The 20391-nt window shown below is 36.0% G+C and overlaps 1 protein-coding gene across 5 annotated transcripts in view; it reads left to right on the top strand.

The window, feature by feature from the left end:
- The window catches only part of CEP152 (centrosomal protein 152), a 91819-nt gene that overhangs the window by 66973 nt on the left and 4455 nt on the right, over positions 1 to 20391 (top strand). For 4 of the 5 annotated variants that reach the window (XM_032343652.1, XM_032343649.1, XM_032343650.1 and 1 more), the window contains exons 20-26: positions 2185 to 2835; positions 5799 to 5940; positions 10021 to 10188; positions 13413 to 13509; positions 14642 to 14745; positions 17134 to 17290; positions 17540 to 17643. In XM_032343652.1, the coding sequence (XP_032199543.1) occupies positions 2185 to 2835; positions 5799 to 5940; positions 10021 to 10188; positions 13413 to 13509; positions 14642 to 14745; positions 17134 to 17290; positions 17540 to 17643 (1423 nt within the window). The remainder of the gene's footprint in view (positions 1 to 2184; positions 2836 to 5798; positions 5941 to 10020; positions 10189 to 13412; positions 13510 to 14641; positions 14746 to 17133; positions 17291 to 17539; positions 17644 to 20391) is intronic. The other variant, XM_032343653.1, reaches the window with a different exon arrangement.

Raw genomic sequence — 20391 nt, 5'->3', positions numbered from 1 at the left:
GAGCCACTGGGGTGTAAGTAGCACTCTTCTAAATAATTATTGAGCCACAAAACATAATGTTAACGTCTTGTGGATCCTTCCTCCAAACCAAAGAAGGTGAGCAAGGGCCAGTTTCATAGCACTGGCTGGAGGGTTCTTATAAGGTTAGAATGATCCTTCAAGATCTGTAAAAATTTAAAGCCAGTTTGTCCAGAGTCCAACTTTGACCAGAGTCAAGGTGGTTCAGTGGTTCCTAAACTTTAGCTGCACATTAGAAAGACTTGAAACAAAGCATCGTGAAGGCCCACGGCGGGTGTTGACACAATGTGATTTCTGCCCAGTGCTCTGAATGTCAAAGTGAAGAGGATCTTTTAAAAAATACTGTTGCCAGGCTCCCATCCCCCAGGCTCAATGTTTTAAGTGAAGTATTAAGTACATACTGTTCTCCCAATATTACAACCATTTTGGAAAATAATATGTGCATCACTTCTCAAGTGATGTAATGTATAGCAACTATCAGGAAACCCCTGAGTTGCTTAATGCTGTCAAATTTGCTTTGCACCACTTCATGTGAGAGGATACACACTTTTGATGAGGTCAACAGGTCATCCAAATTCTGTAGGATCTTCCACCTCCACCAAGTCACCTGGTAATGATTTTCAGGTATCCACGGTGACAAGCCTGTTTTCCCTAACAGCACTCTTTAAACATGTTTCACATCACTACTGAATTATCCTGCTGGTAGCAAAAGAATTTTGCTGTGCATTCTTTTGTAAAGCTCATCTTAGATGGTGGGTTCCCTTAGAAAATTTAAAATACAATTCAAAAATTTTGATTTATGTGCAACTCTTCAGGAATACATTGTTGAATAAAGGTTTATAACATATTTAAGAATTTTTTAGTTGAAGATGTTTGCTAAGATTATATAATACCTGAAAACTTAGGAAATAACCCTATTTCAACAGCCAGAGCATACATTTAGATAGTACTGATTACTAGCAATCATCACTGTCCAGGCCAAGCTTTTGGAAATGCTTGCTTTAACACATATATGCTTTTGACATTTTTGAATATATAAAAGAGACTTAAGGTCATTATCTGATCTGCACCTTATGAGATTAAGGTGATTAATCTCATATTATATACAAAATAGATTAAGTGACTTTTCTGAGGCCATGCAGCCAAAAGTAAGAACGACATAACATTTATTGAGTCCTTATCTGCCAGGCTCTAGACTGAAGGCTTCAAATGGATTTTTTTTCTTTCGTCATTTATTCCTAACAAAATTCTGTCAGGTAAGCATTATAATTGGTCCCCATTTTATAATTGAGGACCCTAAGGCTCAAAGAAATTAAGGATTGTGCCCTTGATCCCACAGCTGGTCAGTTTCCTATGGTAGTGTGTCCCCAGAGCCTGCCCTGTTAAGCACCGTGCTAGGCAGCTCTCGGCAGCCAGAGGTGGGGTTAGAGCCAAGCTTTGGCTTTTTGGTTCCCTAGGACTTCTTGGTTATGTACTACTACTCTCTGTGATCTGCTAGTCTTCTTATTCTTTCAGAAAATTAGATTAATGAGTAAAATGACTTTTTCTGTCTGGTATTGTCATTTAATGAACTCTGCTAACCACTGTGCTTCCATTAAAATACAGTTATATTTGTCTACAAGTTATGCAGGTATATGTTATAGATTTCTTTATGAGGCTTCTTTTGCTTTATGTAAGAAGATATTTCATTTGCTATGGACATAGATAAAATTTGAGGCTACATCTGTGTAAGACTAATAGGAATTTTTTTCAGAAGTTAATTTTGGGTAATTGTATAATTACATATATTTGGGGTCAGTTTAAATTTCTAGTTCTCTTTCAGGAAACTGGTGTTTTAAGACAAAAATATTAGGTCATTTAAAATGAAGAGGGGGCACCTAGGTGGCTCAGTCATTTAAGCGTCTGCCTTGGGCTTGGGTCATGATCCTGGGTCCTGGGATGGAGCCCCGCATTGGGCTCCCTGATCAGTGGGGAGTCTGCTTCTGCTTTTCCCTCTCTTCCTCCCCCTGCTCATTCTCTCTCAAATAAATAAATGAAGTCTTTAAAAAAAAATAAGGTATATAGGTATATTTTAGGAACAATGTCTTATCCCAAATAGCTACTGTAATTTTTTAATTAATGAGGAGATCACAAATAATTTTAAATGTGCATTGTTATGTCTTTTAGATATCATTTGCTATTTCTGAAGCTAAAGAGAAATGGAAAAACGAGCTTGAAAATATGAAAAAAAGTGGAATACCTGGAAAAGAATTGGAAGAGAAGATTCATTCTCTCCAGAGAGAGCTTGAGTTAAAGAATGAGGAAGTCCCTGTGGTTGTCAGGGCTGAGCTGGCAAAGGCCCGGAGTGAATGGAACAAAGAAAAGCAAGAAGAAATCCACAAAATTCAAGAACAAAATGAACAAGATTACCGGCAATTTTTAGATGATCATCGAAATAAAATTAATGAGGTGCTTGCGGCAGCCAAAGAAGACTTTGTGAAACAGAAAACTGAACTACTTCTTCAGAAGGAGACAGAATTGCAAACATGTCTAGACCAGAGTCGTAGGGAATGGGCAGCGCAGGAAGCCAGGAGGATCCAACTGGAAATCTATCAGTATGAGGAAGACATCCTCACTGTACTTGAATTTCTCCTGAAGGACACCCAAAAGGAACATGTCAGTGATTCAGAAAACAAGCAACTCTTGGAACTCGTGTCAACTTGTTCTTCAAAATGGGTGTCTGCCCAATATTTTGAAAAACTAAAGGCCTGCATACAGAAAGCTTTTCGAGATCTCCTCTCCCTAGCTATAGAAAATGCCAACTCCGAGTGGGAAAAGGTATGTTCCTGATAAATGAAAAGCACTATTAATAAATATCAGAGATGATTGTAGAAGTCGAATATGGTCTTTTTTTCTTTGTTCATTTTACAGTTTAGTAGACATGAAACTTGAGTTTTTAGCAGTGGCATAACAACTTTTTGTAGTGAATCCAGAGGATTTCATTTCTTTTTGCCAAAAAGCTTTGCTTCTTCATGGTGCCACAAATATGAGACAGAGCTTTTAGGCTGTAGACTTCTTTTTCCTAAAAAATATATGCTGTTCTTTGTAAGGGCCTGAGCTTTGAGAAACTGAATTAACTCTCATTCCTATTTTTGTTTCTTGGGCATGAGCACTTCAAGAAATATGCATCATATTAAACTAGGGTTTCTTAAGAGCTTCTAAAGAGTTTGGAAGCCTGTTTCTTGCCCTCAAGGAATTTATGTCACAAAGGCAAAAAAATGCCAACCAAGTACAAAAAATGTAGAACAAGCAGTTAGAAGTATGGCTCACTCATACAAAACTCTGAAGCCCAGTTTTGTTGCTCTACTATATCTGTGCATGTAGAATGAGTTAATGATATTCTTTCAGTTGTCTAAGTAGTCTCTGATACTAGCTTTTAGTTTTGGTGAAAGATCTGATGATTAAAGAAAGGAGATATGCATGAAAAGTCTAGAATGATATGTAGCCAGTTTCAACATTTGGAATTAGAGGTAGAAAAAAATGCCGATATTATAAGTTTTGAGAACAGACATAAGAGTTAAGTTTTATTAAGATACCATGATTAATGATTTTCAAGGCAGGATTGAACATTTGATAGTAATACTTACTGGAAAGTTACAAGCTGGGAAAGAAAATCTGAGTTCCAGTCCTACACTTGAGGATAATTACTCTGTTACCTGCATAACTGGTAACTGCCAGTTTAACTGCCAGTGTTTTGTAGGGTATAAATGACACGGCTTGGACTTTCTGCCTCCTGTGTTTGAGATAGTACAGAATTTTATACCCAAAAGTTACCTGAAAGATCAGTTTACCCCATCCCAGTTCACCCTAGTTGATACTATTACTCTGATTTCTCAGAGATGTGAAAGCAACCAGTTAAGAGTTGTTTTCAATGTAAAAATAACTGGGCAAGATCACTTCCCATGAATAATGGTTGTAATACTTAATTTAAAAATTTGGAAAAATAAGAATTACTTAGAGCGAGTGTTAAGGGTGAGTAGAGATGAGAAAATCATGTTACGTGCTTCCTCGTTTACTTTCCTGAAAAGGCAATCTCTACTTCAAAGATCAGGAAAATATAACACCTTTTTTCTATCAATATACACTCAATTCTGGGGTCTCTGTATAGGGTTTCTGATTGTGCTAGCAGTGTTAAGATCATCTGGATGACTTAATGTTGCTCACATGCCTATGGAGACAGAATCACATAATTTGGTTAAGAACTTAGACTTTTGTGGCTTTTGTTGGGTGGGATCAGATTCTTTTCCTGAAAAAAGTGTGACTTTGAAATGCCTCCTCTGGCATTTGTCATAGAAGAATACTGGATTGTCTGCTGTTCGAGATCTGTCCCAGCTCAGGACCTTGAGGTAAAGCAAAGATTGTAACCAGTGATTGTAAGTTTGCAATATAAGTGCTATTAATATAAAGAAATTATGAATCATAGTTTATTAAATTTGTCATTTTTAGAACTGTTTGTGAAAATTAAACCAGGAAAAAATAATCAGTACATATAAAAAAACAAGTCCTTGTTTAAAATAACTTAGATGATCAAAAGTTTTTTAAAATGGACAGGATGCAATCAGATAAAAAATGAAGTTTCCAAGAAAATTAGTGCCTTATTGCAATACATTAATACAATTGGCCATGATGGGGAAAAAAAATGCAAAAGGCAAAAATATCAATTGGAACAGAATTTTCAAACAAATTTAAGGATGCTTGTTCTGTCTTTCCTTACCACCAATGTCAAGTTAAAACTAAGACAAGAAAGTTGCCGCTTCTGCTATTTTTGTCATCTTAGCTTTTCTCCAATTTTGAGTAAAATCTGGAAACATTGGCTACCTTAGCGTTCAACTTTTATTTCTCCTTTTGGCCTCAGCCTCATATCCCCTTAATTGCCTGGAGTTTGCATTTTCTATGTAACTGCTCACCTCTGCTTCTGATGCACATTTTAAGTAGGTTTTCCAACAGCCAGTTAAATGGGTTTCTTATAATCAAAACCGAGGCTTCTAGAATCAAGCTGATATGTCGGTTTTAAGTAATTAAACAAGGTGCCTTTTTCAAGATCACCTGTTCTGTTCCTTTGGGATTTAGTAGTCATCTAGAATCTGAAAACACTGCCTTAAAAGAATGTTTCACCATTAATGGTTTTAGTAGCTGTATTGCTATAAAAGGGACTAGAACACCGAAAGTGTTCAGTAAATGTTAGTGAAGAAATAGTTTTGTGCAAAATGTTTAGGTTAGCTTCAGTTTCTCTAACTTTGGAATTCAACAGAACTTCCTTATAAGTTGAGAGTATATATTAAAGTATTTAGAAATGTAACATACTATATAAATGAAACTTTAAATTTGTGGGAGACAAAAGTTTGATATAGTTTCTGATTTTGACCTCTGCTGCAGTGAAAATATTCTAGATTTTTTTTTTAATATTTTAGATTTCTAAGAACAATTGTGATTTGACCACATAAACCATTAAAATATCTTAAATTCGTATATATGTGTGCAAACTATATCTCCTATCTGTCTCATAGTTGGCCCACCAGACTTCTGTCAGATAATGTTCTAATTTGAAAATTATGGTCATGGTAGACTAATTCATAGTAATGACCGTATTCCTGAAACACCCTAACAAAAATACTGGTGATGGTTTAAGCAAGATTTTTTTCAGGCAGTGTTTTCTTTTCATGTTTTTAATATGAACATTTTAAATAGAGAATTGTGTAAAGATTTTTACATGCATTAACTGTGAAGATACTCTTTTTCAGAGAAATATGGCCAAGATCTCTAAGGATCCTGCCACAGAGGTCACTGGCAGAGGAGACCCCGGAGTCTTGGCAGTCCTTCCTGCACCTACTTTTGGATGCTGTGCTCAGGCCTTGGCCTTGCAAAAAACAGAAGCAGAAGCTGGTAATGGGGATTTTATTCCTACTGGTCTTTGTTACATTCATACTCACAGTTGCAGAGGGTTGCTTTGAGGATAAAAGGAAGTCAAAGATGCATGCAGCTTTTATGAGTGGACAAGTGGTAGGTAATATTACTCCTACCTAATCTGTGTCTTCTCCCTGGATTTCATTTTGCATTTAGGAGACGGGGATGCTTTAGACCCTCTTAATTCTATTTTTTCATGGTCTTCCTGCCATTCATAAGTAGTTCTTATTATAAGGAGAAGAATGAGAATTTTAATAGAACAGTCATGTTTTTATTTCCTGGCTTTATTGGGAAATCACAGGTTTCATATAAAAGAATTGCCAAATAACTAGGACCTTTTTGTTCATGTTATTGAAGTTATTTCAACCATTTTTTAATGGAAATCTTTCTGAAGAGGTGTTTCCTGATTTGTGAGTTTCTTGAGAGCAGGAGCAGTGTTTTATCTTTTCCTCTCCAATATATGGCAGAGTGAATGTGTCCTTGAATATTTGGTAAATTAATAGCTTAACGTTTCCATAATGACTTAGAGTTGTCATTATGAAAAAGAATTACTGTATTGTCATGAAGCTCCTTGACATATTCAGACCTCACTGAAGAGTATTGATTGGGCTTATGTTGCCTCATCACTGAGAATTCTCATCTAGGAACTGACATAGCCTTTATTAGCTCTAATCCTTTTCAAAATACAGATCTCTCACAGATTGCTTCTGCCCTCCACAAACAAACATGTACCCACTCTTTCTGTTTGTTACCTGCTGTCTCTATTGCAACCTGGAAAAGAACTGCGAATTGCCAGAACAACTTATATGTACTAGGCTAATAACCTTAGTTGCCACCATTTCTAATTTAGTAACTAATATTATCAGAATTTTAGAGAACCTCTGCCTTTCCTAAGAAGTAGGTTAACAGTTATTTTCCTGATCATCCATAAGCCCTTTTTCCTAACTTCTAGATTCTGAGTAGTTGAGAATATCTTATTGTTCATTAGGTATATGGGAATACTACCTTAATTTGTATTTTGTTTCTTACTTTTCAGTGTCATTGTATATCTGTTGTTTTTATTTGGAATAAACAGAGAATTTTTTTTTTAAATTTATGAAATGGGTAGCAATAAGTTTTACATATTATTTGGCTTTGGAAAGCCCTATCAATATGAAAGGAATTTGTTTTTACTTAAGACAAAACAACAAAAAAGATTTTCTTCCTTTAGTCTTTTTTCCCTAAAACCAAACACATTAACCAATTCATTAGAAAAGACTAAATAGGGACGCCTGGGTGGCTCAGTGGGTTAAGCCGCTGCCTTCGGCTCAGGTCATGATCCCAGTGTCCTGGGATCGAGTCCCACATCGGGCTCCTTGCTTGGCAGGGAGCCTGCTTCTCCCTCTGCCTCTGTCTGCCATTCTGTCCGCCTGTGCTCGCTCTCTCTCCCTCTCTTTCTGACAAATAAATAAATAAAATATTTAAAAAAAAAAAAAAAAGAAAAGACTAAATAATCCAAAATATATATTAAGTGCTATAGTCCTTTATAATATTACTTCCAGAGAGCACCATTGTTAACCATTTGATTATAGTCTCCTAATATCTTATCATTTTTTAAAGTAAGTTAAATATTATGAAACACTTGATACATGCAAAGAAAATATGTAACGGACATGTAAGTTTGGAAACCTAGCAACCAGGAGCCCATTCTTTGACTTAAGAACTAGAGCGTCACCAGTACTGTTGAAGACCCCTCTGTGTTTGACCACAATTCCATCCCTGTAATTTCCTTACAATCCAGGGTAACAAATATTCTGATTTTTAAAAATTATTCTCTTGCTTTTCTTTGTATTTTGACCAAATACAGGTATCCTGCAAAAGCTATCATTTTGTCTTCTAACGTTTTAATAATATTCATTGTCGTCTTTGTTGCTTTTTTCCACTTACTAGCAAGCTTCTGATACTTGTCTATGTTAATGCATGTAGTTCTAGTTGCTGTGTACTAGTCCATTCCATGAATATACTATAATTTAGTCTCTTGTCAGTGGGCGTTTGCCTGGTTTCTAGTTTTACAACAGTATCTTAAATGAAAAATATAAATGCTGTGTATGATACCAGTGTGATGCTTCATTAATTCTTTGATGCTCATGGACATAAATGGCACCATTCAAAGGAAATTAAAGTCAGGAAAGAGCTAAGAATAATTTTGCTGAACCAATGATTTTACATTAAGTTTTTGGGTATGGGCTTTTGATCTATGCCAGTCTGTGTTCCTACTTTATTATATCAATTATGTTAGTAGTAATAATCTATTTTTGTATCATTTTTGCATATAATTTAAATTTTGCAAATTCTGTATATTACTAATAGCAATAGCTGTTACATATTGTATGCTATTCTCTGCCAGGTACTGTGCCACACAACTTTTATACATTTGTACCTTTTGATAGTTTTAAGTATTTTTTTCATTTGGAGACAATTTTAAACTTACAGAAAAGTTACAAGTAGCACTCATCTATCCTTTACCTAGATACATTTGTTAATAACGTTGTATACAATTTTATATTTTTCTGTGCTTATGTGTATGTGAACATTTCATTTCCTTTCCTGAACCATTTGAGGATATTATATTCATTGTGCCCTTTTACCCCTAAATACTTCAGTGTGTATTTTTAAAAAATAGGAATTTTTTTCTTTTATACCTTAGTATAGTAAATTAAGCATTTGATAAATATTGTATCGACCTGTTTGGATTCTAATTTTGTCAACTGATGCAATAATGTCTTTCATTATTTTTCCCCCTGCAGTACAGGAATCTGTCCAGGGTCACGTACTACCTTCAGATGTCGTCTTTCTTTAGTCTCCTTTAGTCTAGAATATTTCCACAGTCTCTTTTTGACTTTTATGACATTGACGTTTTTGAAAGACTTATTCTCCACTGCTCCACCCCCACCTCCGGCTTTTGGAAGAACTTTCCTCATTTTGAGTTTGTCTGATGTTTCTTCACAATTAGATTCAAGCTGTGTTTCCTTGCCTGGAACGCTGCATGGGTGATGTCTTATCACATGCGGAGGTGCACTGTGTCCATTTGTCTTATTGGTGACGTTCATTTGAACACCTTGTCATAGCGTGGTCTATTTTCTTAAATGGGTTTCTCCCACCTTACAACTAATAAGTAATCTGTGGGGAGACACTTCTAAGACCATGAAAATGTCCTTCTTATTAAATATTTCCCTTCTATTTAGCAATCATTGATGATGCTTGTCTGATTCAGTCTTCACTGTGGTGGTTGCAATATTACAATTTTTCTGGCTCTAGACTTTCCTCCACTTTTACCAGTTGGCACTTGGAATGTTGCTATAATCGTGAATCCTCCTGTTAGTTTGTGTACTTATTTATTGGTCTGTCTTTTTGTTTATTTATCAATCTGTACATCAGTCCATCTACCTACTTACCTATCAACTTCACCTACTTACCTATCTATCTATCCATCTATCCCATTATGGGTAAGATTATTGATACGGCTCATGGATTTTTTTTTTAATATTTTATTATTCAGTAGTATACTTAGTGTTCAGATTGCCCCATATTCAGCTACTGGAGCCCTTTCAAACTGGCTCCTTTTTCCTTGAGACATTCCTGTATTTTTCAGGAATTTCTGGCATTCATCTTGTATATACCCCTGTCCCAGTACTGGAGCTAGGCGTTTCTTGAAGATTCGTGGTTCCTTTTGGTGAGGAATGGTATTCAATACCAAGAGCTGAACATTATGTTTCATAGCAATTTTTAAAATAGATGGTATTATTTAATTTTACATGTTAAAAAACGAGGTCTCACATTATATAGTATGCTCTGAGCCACACTGCCAATAAATAGTATAAAGAAGATCTAAACCCAGGTCTGTCTCTCTTAAGCATCACGTTCTTTTCAGTTGCACTGTTGCCTTTTTTTAGTCATGTCCCCTGGTTTCCTTCCTTCTTTCATTCCTTAGTTCCTTTGTTAGTTCCTTTACTCCTTTTCTTCTTTTTTAGTTCTTAGTCTAAACTGATATAAAAGTTTGCTGTCATTTAATTTTTGCAGATAAGAAAAAGATCCTTGAGATTAAAGATTCATGCTGTGGACACTGCTTCCAAGAACTTGAAAAGGCAAAGCAGGAATGTCAAGATCTGAAAAGAAAACTGGAGAAATGCTGTAGGCATCTTCAGCATTTAGAAAGGAAGCACAAAGCTGTAGTGGAAAAAATTGGAGGTTAGCATTTAAAGTAGCACTACTACTGGTATAAATCTCTTTGATCCTTGAAATGTTCAAATGTGACATTTTAGTTAATGTAGGCCCCGATTCTCTTTGAGGATTAATGTAAACTAATTTGGACCTTGTTTTTACTGACCAAATTATTATTCCTGAACTACAAAGAGGAAAACTGGAGCTCTAATTAAAAGGTCACATTCCTTTCTTCCTTTTTGGACTGAATAGATATTGAGTCCCCAGTATGTGTCAGGCAGTGTTCTAGGCCCTAGGAACACAGCAGTGAAGACATCTGATGGAATTCCAGTTCTGCTGTAGATGAACAAGACTCTTGTTTCCTTCCTTCAAGAAGCTTATCATCAAGTAGAGGAGACCGAAAAACTGTCTAATAAATAATTGCAGGGCCGAGTGCTTCTGGCGGTATGCTTGTGTAAACTTGGCAGAAAGGATATGAGTGAACTCTTCCTCCTATTTGAGTTAAGGAGGGCTTGACTAGACCTGGGAAGATGAAGGCGTTTGCCAATGAGCACAGCATTCTAGGCAGAGGGGAAAGATGTGCACAAAGACCTATGGGCCTGGTCTGACATCCTTCTAGTCCATTCTTCACAGTGCTGTCAGGGAGATTGCCTGGAAGGGAGAGCTTCCAGTATCTTCTCTTGCCCTTCTGCACCAGGGAGGCTACTGGGCTGCTTTACTGTAGTCACTTCTCTCCTGTGCTCTCCTGTGCTTTCCTGTGTGCATTTGAAGTCGTACTCAGATTCCTGAGTGGGGCAGGAATTGTACTGCTGGACCTTGCATATAGTGTTGTCACACTATCCTACACCTTATCCTTTCATTCTCATTTGGCCTAACTCTTCCTCATCCTTTAAGGTTCAGCTGAGAAAGATGCCTTATCTGCAGAGCCCTTCTTGATTTTCCCATCTGGGTTATTTGGGCTACTTCTGTATGGCTCCATAGCACTCTGGGCTCTTACTCTCTTACCATTCTGAATTTAATTTTTTTTGGTTACTTCCTGATACCCTTTCCAACCTATGCATTCCCTGAGAAAAAGGAATATGTTGTATCTTGTTCATCATTATAGTCATGATGCCCATTACATGCCAGGCGATAATAGAAAATAAATGTTTGAATGAATGAGGACTGAATGCAAGGGTCGCAAATAATTGTGTGATCCAGAAAAAAACAGACGGATGGGTTCACTTTTTTTCTACAGTTTAACTTGATTGCTTGCCTGGACACCAGTCACCTCCTTCCCTTTTCTGCTTCTAATCTTGTCCCTCCAAGTCATTCCCCATCAGGCAGCTCCATGACCTTTTAAAAAAGTAAATCGAATCATGACACTCTCTTGTTTAAAGTCCTGTGGCTTAGCTGGCCCTCAGTAGCAAATACACACACTTTATTTAACATCATCGAAGAAGCCTTTCATGATTCGGCATCTGCCAGGCCCTTCACCTTGTCTTGCCCCATACCATTTATTCTCTCATTGGGCCAGATCATGGATTTCCATCTCTTTTCTCTTGTCTGTTTTCATCTCCACTTACCAAAACATGTCTTCCCATCCTGATTGCTTTGCCTGGCTAACTCCCACTCCTCCCTCCCCAGTGCATGGCTTCCTCAGGAAGGCTTTCCTAACCACCCCAGACTTGGTTAGCTTCTTGTCTTAGACATTACCTGCAGCTTCAATGATTTTTCTAACATTATATCATGCTTGTAATTAATTTTTGTCTGTATTGTCCTTTGGAGTGTGGCCTTGATGATGAGGACAAGAATCAGATCCTGGCCTGGCACTTAATGTACTCGGGAAATAATGTTGGCTTAGAGGAGCCACCTGCTTCACTCCCCTCTACCACTTACCAAGTCTGTTAGAGACAGATAATCCTTATTTTAAGACAAGACAGGATTTTAAGAACTTTGAGATAAAAATTTTAACAACTGTAATTCCCATGGTGTTGGCTTAGCTCTTTGGTAGAGGCCAGAAGAGTAAATGAGCTTATTTGTAGCTCTTGAAGAATTTGATGGAAATCAAGAATATGTGTTTTACATAAAATGACAAAGGCAGCTGGATAAGAGTATTATTTGTAAATAGTATGTAGCACCATACATTGTGATCATAGTTGTTCTGCATAGTGCTTTTTGAGGCTGTCTTAAGTAATCCATAGACTTAGAAATAATCCAAGAATTTGGGACTTAGCTCAAAACAGTGGGCTGATAAAACGGGTCAGGGTCAGAATTAAGTCATCTGATAGTTTGATTTCAGTGTTTGTCTTAATGTACATCCCTTAGTTGATAATATTTTTGCTATTATGGTTGCTCTTTACTTAAATTCCATTTTCTTCTGGTAGCATTTATTGAAAAGTGGTAGAGTAAGAGTGAGTGATTTAAAAATATACAAGTTATATCAATCACTAGGAGGAGTAGAATGGTTCATTACCGAACTTACAGAGTGTGTTGAGAGAGTGGCATGGTAGGAAACATGATGTGTCCTGTTCATATTTATTAAGCACTGGTATTGCTAAACTTTGTGTAAGGTGCTGTGCACTTAGGATTTTATTTCTATTATCTTAAAGGTAAGTAATACTATTTCCATGTAACATATGAGAAAACTCAGGTTCAGAAAGCATAAGTAGCATAAGTGATTTGCCTAAGTTAATTTAACTGGTAAAGAAGTAGAGCTAAGATTTAAACCCATGTCTCTCTCACTCTGAAATTCATGCTTTATCCTCCATTCCGTATGAACTCCATTGGTCTCCTCATCCTCTTTTTAGAAGTTTAAAGAATTGAAAATCTTACATTAATTGTGAAAGTGGTATCTACTTAATATTACTTTTCTTTTTATTTTGTATAGTGGTGCTTGTTCAATAATTGTAAATATGAGCATATATATGAGCATAGATCCAGGAGCAAGATGAAAGTAGAAGACCCAGTATGTTTCAACAGAGCTTCAGTCTAGCTGGGAAACAAAATAGATGCCTATCAAACAGTTGGAGACCTATTCCAGGGCAGTATGTAACCCAGAGCAGGATGTGGATATAACACAGATTTTAAGTGCTAAGAAACTGGAACAGGGACTGGTCACATGAGGACTTATCAGGAAATGAATGACACAGGGTGCAACTGCCAGTTCCACAATCTCCTCTATAAACAATTGACTGGGAATTTCAGGAAGAGGAAGACTGAGGGGAAAAAAAGATTGACTGACCGATATACCGTTAATTTTCTTTTTTTAGAAGAGAATAGTAAAGTTGTTGAAGAATTACTAGAAGAAAACAATGACATGAAGAGTAAATTGGATGAACTTAAAACACTTCACAAAATACCACCAAGGTAGACTTTTACTGTTTTATTTTTATTTATTTATTTATTTTATTATTATTTTTTAAAGATTTTATTTATTTGTCAGAGAGACAGAGACAGGCAGAGGGAGAAGCAGGCTCACTGCCGAGCAAGGAGCCCAATATGGGACTTGATCCCAGGACCCTGGGATCAGGAGCTGAAGGCAGATGCTTAACCAACTGAGCCACCCAGGTGCCCCTTATTTTTATTTTTGAATTTATTTTTGTTTATTTTTTTGAGAGAGAGAGAACATTTGTTGAGCGGGGGGAAGAGGAGGGAGAGAGAATTTTAAGCAGGCTCCACATCCAGCACAGAGCCCCACTCAGGGCCTGATGTCACAACCCCGAGATCATGACCTCAGCCAAAATCAAGAGTTTAGTTATGGGATCAAGCCCCGCATTGGGCTCTCTGCTCAGCAGGGAGTCTGCTTCCCTCTCTCTCTCTGCCTGCCTCTCTGCCTACTTGTGATCTCTGTCAAATAAATAAATAAAAATCTTTGAAAAAGGGGGGGGGCTTTTTGGTAGCTGCATATATTTTCAGTGGGTTAAAGAGTTTAGTTAGTTAACCCACTGAGCCAGGCAGGTGCCCAACTTTTACTATTTTAAAGAAACTTTATTTCTAAGTATTTTTTTTAACTTTGTAATACCGTTTATATCAATAATACTCATACCAAGAGTATAAAACTTGTTATTGTTACATGGCAAGAAGTATAAAAAAAAAACTTCCAAAACCTTATTTCTAGTAGGTACCCTCTGTTAACCTCTTATTTATCATTTAAGCCCCTTTTACTCATATGTGCATGCTTTTAAAACTGAGATTGTCATGTAAGCTATTTTGTAAGCTTTTATTAATATGATGGTATAAGATATACATTTCCATATCATTAAATATTCTCCTATAATGTGCTTTTTAGTAGCTGCATATATTTTCATTATGTGGATTTATCATTTATTTAAGTAACCCTAACATTTGTTTCTATTTTTCTTCTATTTTAAATAACGACATAATAAAGATCCTGGTATATAATTTTTTAGCACATCTCAGTGAGATATTATTGGAATATATAGATAGCTAGGTAATTTTACTTAACAATTTCTGTTTGCAATGTTTTGTTCATTTTTAGGTCGTTGTCAGAAGGGGCCATTGAAAATGCTTGCCTGCTGTGCAATGGAAGTGCCTTGGAAGAACTTCGTGGACAGTACATTAAAGCTGTAAAAAAAATTAAGCGTAAGTCCTTGAGGAGAGTCCCAGGATTTTAAGGTGGTTTGAGCCTTTTATATTACTAGCACTAGTAATTTGAAGTAATTTTCCAAACTATCTTGTTCTGAGATCTTATCTACTTTTAAGAAATTAGTGGCACCTTTTCTAAATTATGCAGCAATGCATCATTTTGCCTAATATCTTTTGGAAGTGACATGAGGGTAGAGTTTTTGTTTTGTTTTTGTTTTTAAGATTTTATTTGTTTATTTGACAGAGATCACAAGTAGGCAGAGAGGCAGGCAGGGAGGGAGGGGGAAGCAGGCTCTCTGCTAAGGAGAGACCCCGATGCGGGGCTCGATCCCAGGACCCTGGGATCATGACCTGAGCAGAAAGCAGAGGCTTTACCCACTGAGGCACCCAGGCGCCCTTTGTTGTTAATTTTCTTGTTTCTTTTTTGGGTACTAATGTTAAACTAAAAATTTCAGAATCTTAAAACTTAAATAACTAAAACAAAATGTGATATGAGTTTTAAATTAGCAAGTATTACTTTCTACCATAAGCTTTTCTTTTCTTTTAATATTTTACTTATTTGTCAGAGAAAGAGAGAGAGCACAACCAGTGGGAGAGCGGCAGGTAGCGGGAGAAGCAGACTACCTGCTGAGCAAGGAGCCCAATCTGGGATTCTATTCCAGGATCCTGTGATCAGGACCTGAGCTGAAGGCAGAAACTTAACTTACTGAGCCACCCAGGAGTCCCTCTACTATAAGCTATTAAAGACCATAGGAAATAGATCTAGCTAGGCATTATTCTGTTCTTTCCCATTATTTTGATAATGGGTTAAGACATACATGTAAATTTATCAGGTCCTTTGCATTAAAAGGCGATATAGCATACCATGCAGAGGATTTCTCTGGTTTATGTTTTCTCATAGGATATCTCCTGTTTTTTAATTACAATATTGCTTAGATTATATGTATGTCCCAGAACAATAACCAGTGTTGATACAGGAGAAATGTACGTTTACCTCTTAAAATCGCTTTTATTTTTAACAAAATGAGTGGGAAAGGTCATAAGTTCCAAATGTGTTAGATTATCATAGTCTTGTGTAGATGTTTTGAAAAACCCACTCATTATCAATAAAGACACTTTACTTCTCAGTTGTTGCTGGTGCCAATAGAGTACATATTACTACAAAATAAAGCAACTTTTTGTTAAGAATCATATTAGTTGGGTTGTGAAATTTTAAGCATTTTTTTATACTCATGTTAATTTGTATGTATGTGTATTGTTTAACATTTTAGACATGGGTTGGAGGTTTTGTGTTGCTATGTATTCCAATTTAATTTGTCCCACTACAAATAATGAGAAGTAGTCTTTCAGTTAGTATTTTTTGCATAGAGTATCTAATTTTCAGAAAGAGCTTACTGATATTGAGGGAGATTCCCATATGAATTGAATCTTTAATATAACAGAGTGGTGGTATTCTAGAGGCAGGATATAGCCCTAGATTTAGTAAAAAAACATGTTGACCTTAAGTAATGGTAGTCTCAAATCGTGTTGAATCAAAGATAGAAAGAAAATTTGAAAGCAGTGAACTATTTTTATTTTATTTAATGTTACTGATTTATTTATTTGAAGATTTTATTTATTTATTTGTCAGAGAAAGAGAGAGCACACAAGCAGGGGGAACAGCAGCCAGAGGGAGAAGCAGGCTCCCTGCTGAGAAAAGAGCCTGATGCAGGACTCGATCCTGCGATCCTGGAATCATGACCTGAGCCAAAGGCAGACGCCTAACCTACTGAGCCACTCAGGCGTCCCCGTGAACTATTTTTAAATGTATATTTCAGAAGGCCACATACGTCTCAACCTTCTCCCTGGCGTTTTGTACATATCCCTCATGGATTGTAATACTATATTACTTGGGTACTCATAAGTGCTGCTGAAAGAATTGAATAAATAATGAAGCATGGATTTTCAGAGCTTAAGTAAATCGGAATATGAGTATCTTCAGTCCATATTGCCTCCTATCTTTCTGTGTCTCATTCTTTCTTCCTTTCTTCCTCACCCTTTATGTGTATTTTTTTCCTTTTCTCTTAATCAGACAATACATAATTGAAATGTGAAAGTTTCTGTATTCTCTGTTTTCCTAGGGAATATGCTGTTTCCTTAACATGTGGCTACCATCATTCTTAAAGGACTTTTAGATTATTTCTCCTTTGAGTCTCCTAAAACAGTGATCTGAAACATTCCGTTTTAATGATGGTGGAAAAGTACAATGTTTAAACTACGCCTCTAGTCACTTCCTCTCCCAGAAAATTGATCTGAAGTCTGCCTCCCCTGTTTTTGAAAAACTGGTAGTAAACATGCATTTTGTGGGGATTCCTGTCTCCCCACCAACTCTCACCTTCCCACTAGGTGATATGCTTCGTTATATTCAGGAGAGTAAGGAAAGAGCTGCAGAAATGGTAAAAGCAGAGGTATTGCGAGAACGTCAAGAAACCGCCCGAAAGATGCGCAAATACTACTTGACTTGCCTCCAACAGATTTTGCAGGATAATGGAAAACAGGAAGGGTAAGTTCAATCTAAACAAACAGTGTGTCCTGAGACTACCAGGACAGCATGTTGTCATTTTCTAAACATTTTCCTTAACCACAAAATTAACTATTTCTACATGATCGGCCATTAGGGGTTAAGAGAGGCTTATGTCTGTACTACCCTAAATATTGGCAGAACTAATAGGAAAACAGAAATCCTGGGGCTAAGGAAACTCATTTTTTCCTTTAAACTATTATTAATTTAATATTCTGGAATTCCCCACAGGGCTGAGAAAAAGATTATGAATGCTGCTAGCAAACTTGCTACAATGGCAAAATTGCTGGAAACGCCAATTTCTCATAAATCCCAGAACAAAACTACACAGTCAGGTATGTCAAAATGAGTCACTTAAAGGGCTTTTTTCTCTCTTCTCTCTTAAATACTTAACATTTTTAGCATGGAAAAGAACAAGGAATGTAAGAAGAGAGAGTTAATTTATAAAGTTGTGTCTGTGCTTTACTTAAACTAAAAACTTAAAAAAAGTATAGAGTTTTCAGTTTTGAGTAGGCAGACTGAGCATACCCATCAGCTTCCTATAGTTGTTTTCCTTCCTGGAAATGACAGAAAATATTTTAGAAAAGTTAGTAGAAGGGAGGGAATGATAAAGAACAGAGCAGAAATAAATGAAATAGAGATTTTTAAAAAATAGTAGGAAAGGTCAACAAAACCAAGAGCTGTTTTTTAAAAAAGGTAAACGAAATTGATAAACCTTTACCCAGACTCTTCAAGAAAAAAAAAGATAGGACTCAAATAAACAAAATTAGAAATGTGAGAGAAGTAACAACTGACACCACAAAAATACAGAGGATTGTAAAAGACTACCACAAAACTCTATACCAATAAGTTGGACAACCTAGAAGAAAGGGATACATTTCTCAAAATATACAATCTTCTTAGACCGAATCATGAAAAAAAATAGAAAATCCGAACAGACCTGTTACTAGAATGAAATTGAATCCATAATTACAAAGTTTCCAACAAACACAAGTCTAGAGCCAGATGTATTCACAGGTAAATGCTACCAAATTTATGGAGCAGAGTTAATGCCTATCATCCTCAAACTATTCCAAAAAATATAAGAGGAAGGAATTCATTTCCAAATTCATTTCTACGAGGCCAGCATTACGCTGATACCAACGTAGAAAAAGAAACTATTAAAAAAAAAGAAAACTACTGACCAAATCTCTGACGAGTATAGATGCAAAAATCCTTGACAAAATAATTAGCAGACTAAATTCAATGGTACATGCAAAGAATCATTCACGATGATCAAGTGGGATTTATTCCAGGCATGCAAGGATGGTTCATTACTCACAAATCAATCTACATGATACATCACAATAACAAAGTTAAGCGAACAAACCATATGATCATCACAATAGATGCAGAAAAAGCTTTTGATAAAATTCACCATCAGTTTACGATAAAAACTCTCAACAAAGTGGGTTTAGAGGGATTATAATTCAACATAATATAGTCTGTATATGACAAACCCACAGCTGACATCATACTCAATGGGGAAAAACTGAAAGCTTTTCCTCTAAGATAAGGAACAAGACAAAGATGTCCATTCCACCACTTTTATTCAACATAGCACCAGAAGTCCTGGCCACAGGAGTCAGATAAGAAAAATCCAAATTATTAGGGAAGAAGCAAAACTGTCATTTGCAGATGCTATGATACTATACATAAAAGACCCTAAAGACAACACTTAAAAATGACTAGAATTAATAAATGAATTCAGTAATGTTGTAGGAAATAAAATTAATGTATGGAAAACTGTTGTGTTTATATACACTAATAACAAAGTATCAGAAAGAGAAATAAAATAATTCCATTTATAATTACATCAGATAGAATGAAATACCTAGGAATAAATTTGATGATAGAGGTGAAAGACCTATCCTCTGAAAACTTTAAGACATCAATGAAAGAAATTGAAAATGATGTAAATAAATGAGAAGATTAATATTGTTAAAATGCCCATACTACCCAAAGCAAACTACATATTTAGTGCAATTCCTATAAAAGTGTTGATAGTATTTTCTGCAAAAATAGAACAAATAACCCTAAAATTTGTATGGAAACACTAAGACCCTGAATAGCCGAAGCAATCTTGAGAAAGAACAAAACTAGAGGTATCACAGTTCTAGATTTCAAGCTATATGACAAAGTTTTAGTAATCAAACTGTGGTACTGGAACAAAAGTAGATACATAGATCAATGGAAAATGACAGAGAGTTCAATAAGCTCATTATTACATGGTCAATTAATTATATGGTCAATTAATATACCACAAAGGAGGCAAGAATATACAATGGTGAAAAGATAGTCTCTTTAATGAGTCATTGTGTAGCTGTGACTGTACAGCTACATGCAAAAGCATGAAACTGAATCACTTTTTTAAACCATAGACAAAAATAAACTCAAAATGTATTAAAGACCTAAATATTTATAAGACCTCAAACCATAAAAAATTAAACAGTAATCTCTTATACATTGGCCTTAGCAGCTTTTTTCTGAGTATGTCTTCTCAGCCAAGGGAAACAAAAGCAAAAATAAACTATTGGGAATGCAGCAAAATAAAAGTTTCTGCACAGCAAAGGAAACAACAAAAAAAGGCAACCTCCTGAATAGTAGATCATATTTGCAAATGATATATTTCATAAGGGGGTTAATATCATATGACTTCAACTCAGCACCCACAGAACAAATAGTCCAAAAATCAAAAATTAAAAAATGGGCAGAAGACATGAACACATTTTTCTACAAAGAAGTCATAGATGGCCAACAGACATGTGAAAAGATGCTCTCATCAGTCATCATCAGAGAAATGCAAATCAAAAGTCCAATGAGATATCATCTCACACCTGTCAGAATGGTTAAAATAAGAAACACAAGAAACAAATGTTGGTGAAGAAAATGTGGAGAAAAAGGGACCCTCACTACTGGTGGGAATGCAAACTGGTACAGCTACTGTGGAAGGCAGTATAAAGGTTCCTCAAAAAGTTAAAAATAGAACTATCTTACAGTCTAGTAGTTGCATTACTGGGTATTTACCCCCCAAATAAAAAATT

The sequence above is a fragment of the Mustela erminea genome, chromosome 5 (genome assembly GCF_009829155.1).
Source record: "Mustela erminea isolate mMusErm1 chromosome 5, mMusErm1.Pri, whole genome shotgun sequence".
In the NCBI taxonomy this organism is placed as follows: Eukaryota; Metazoa; Chordata; class Mammalia; order Carnivora; family Mustelidae; genus Mustela; species Mustela erminea.
Note: the sequence above shows the minus strand (reverse complement) of the source record. Positions and strands in the feature narration are given on the sequence as shown.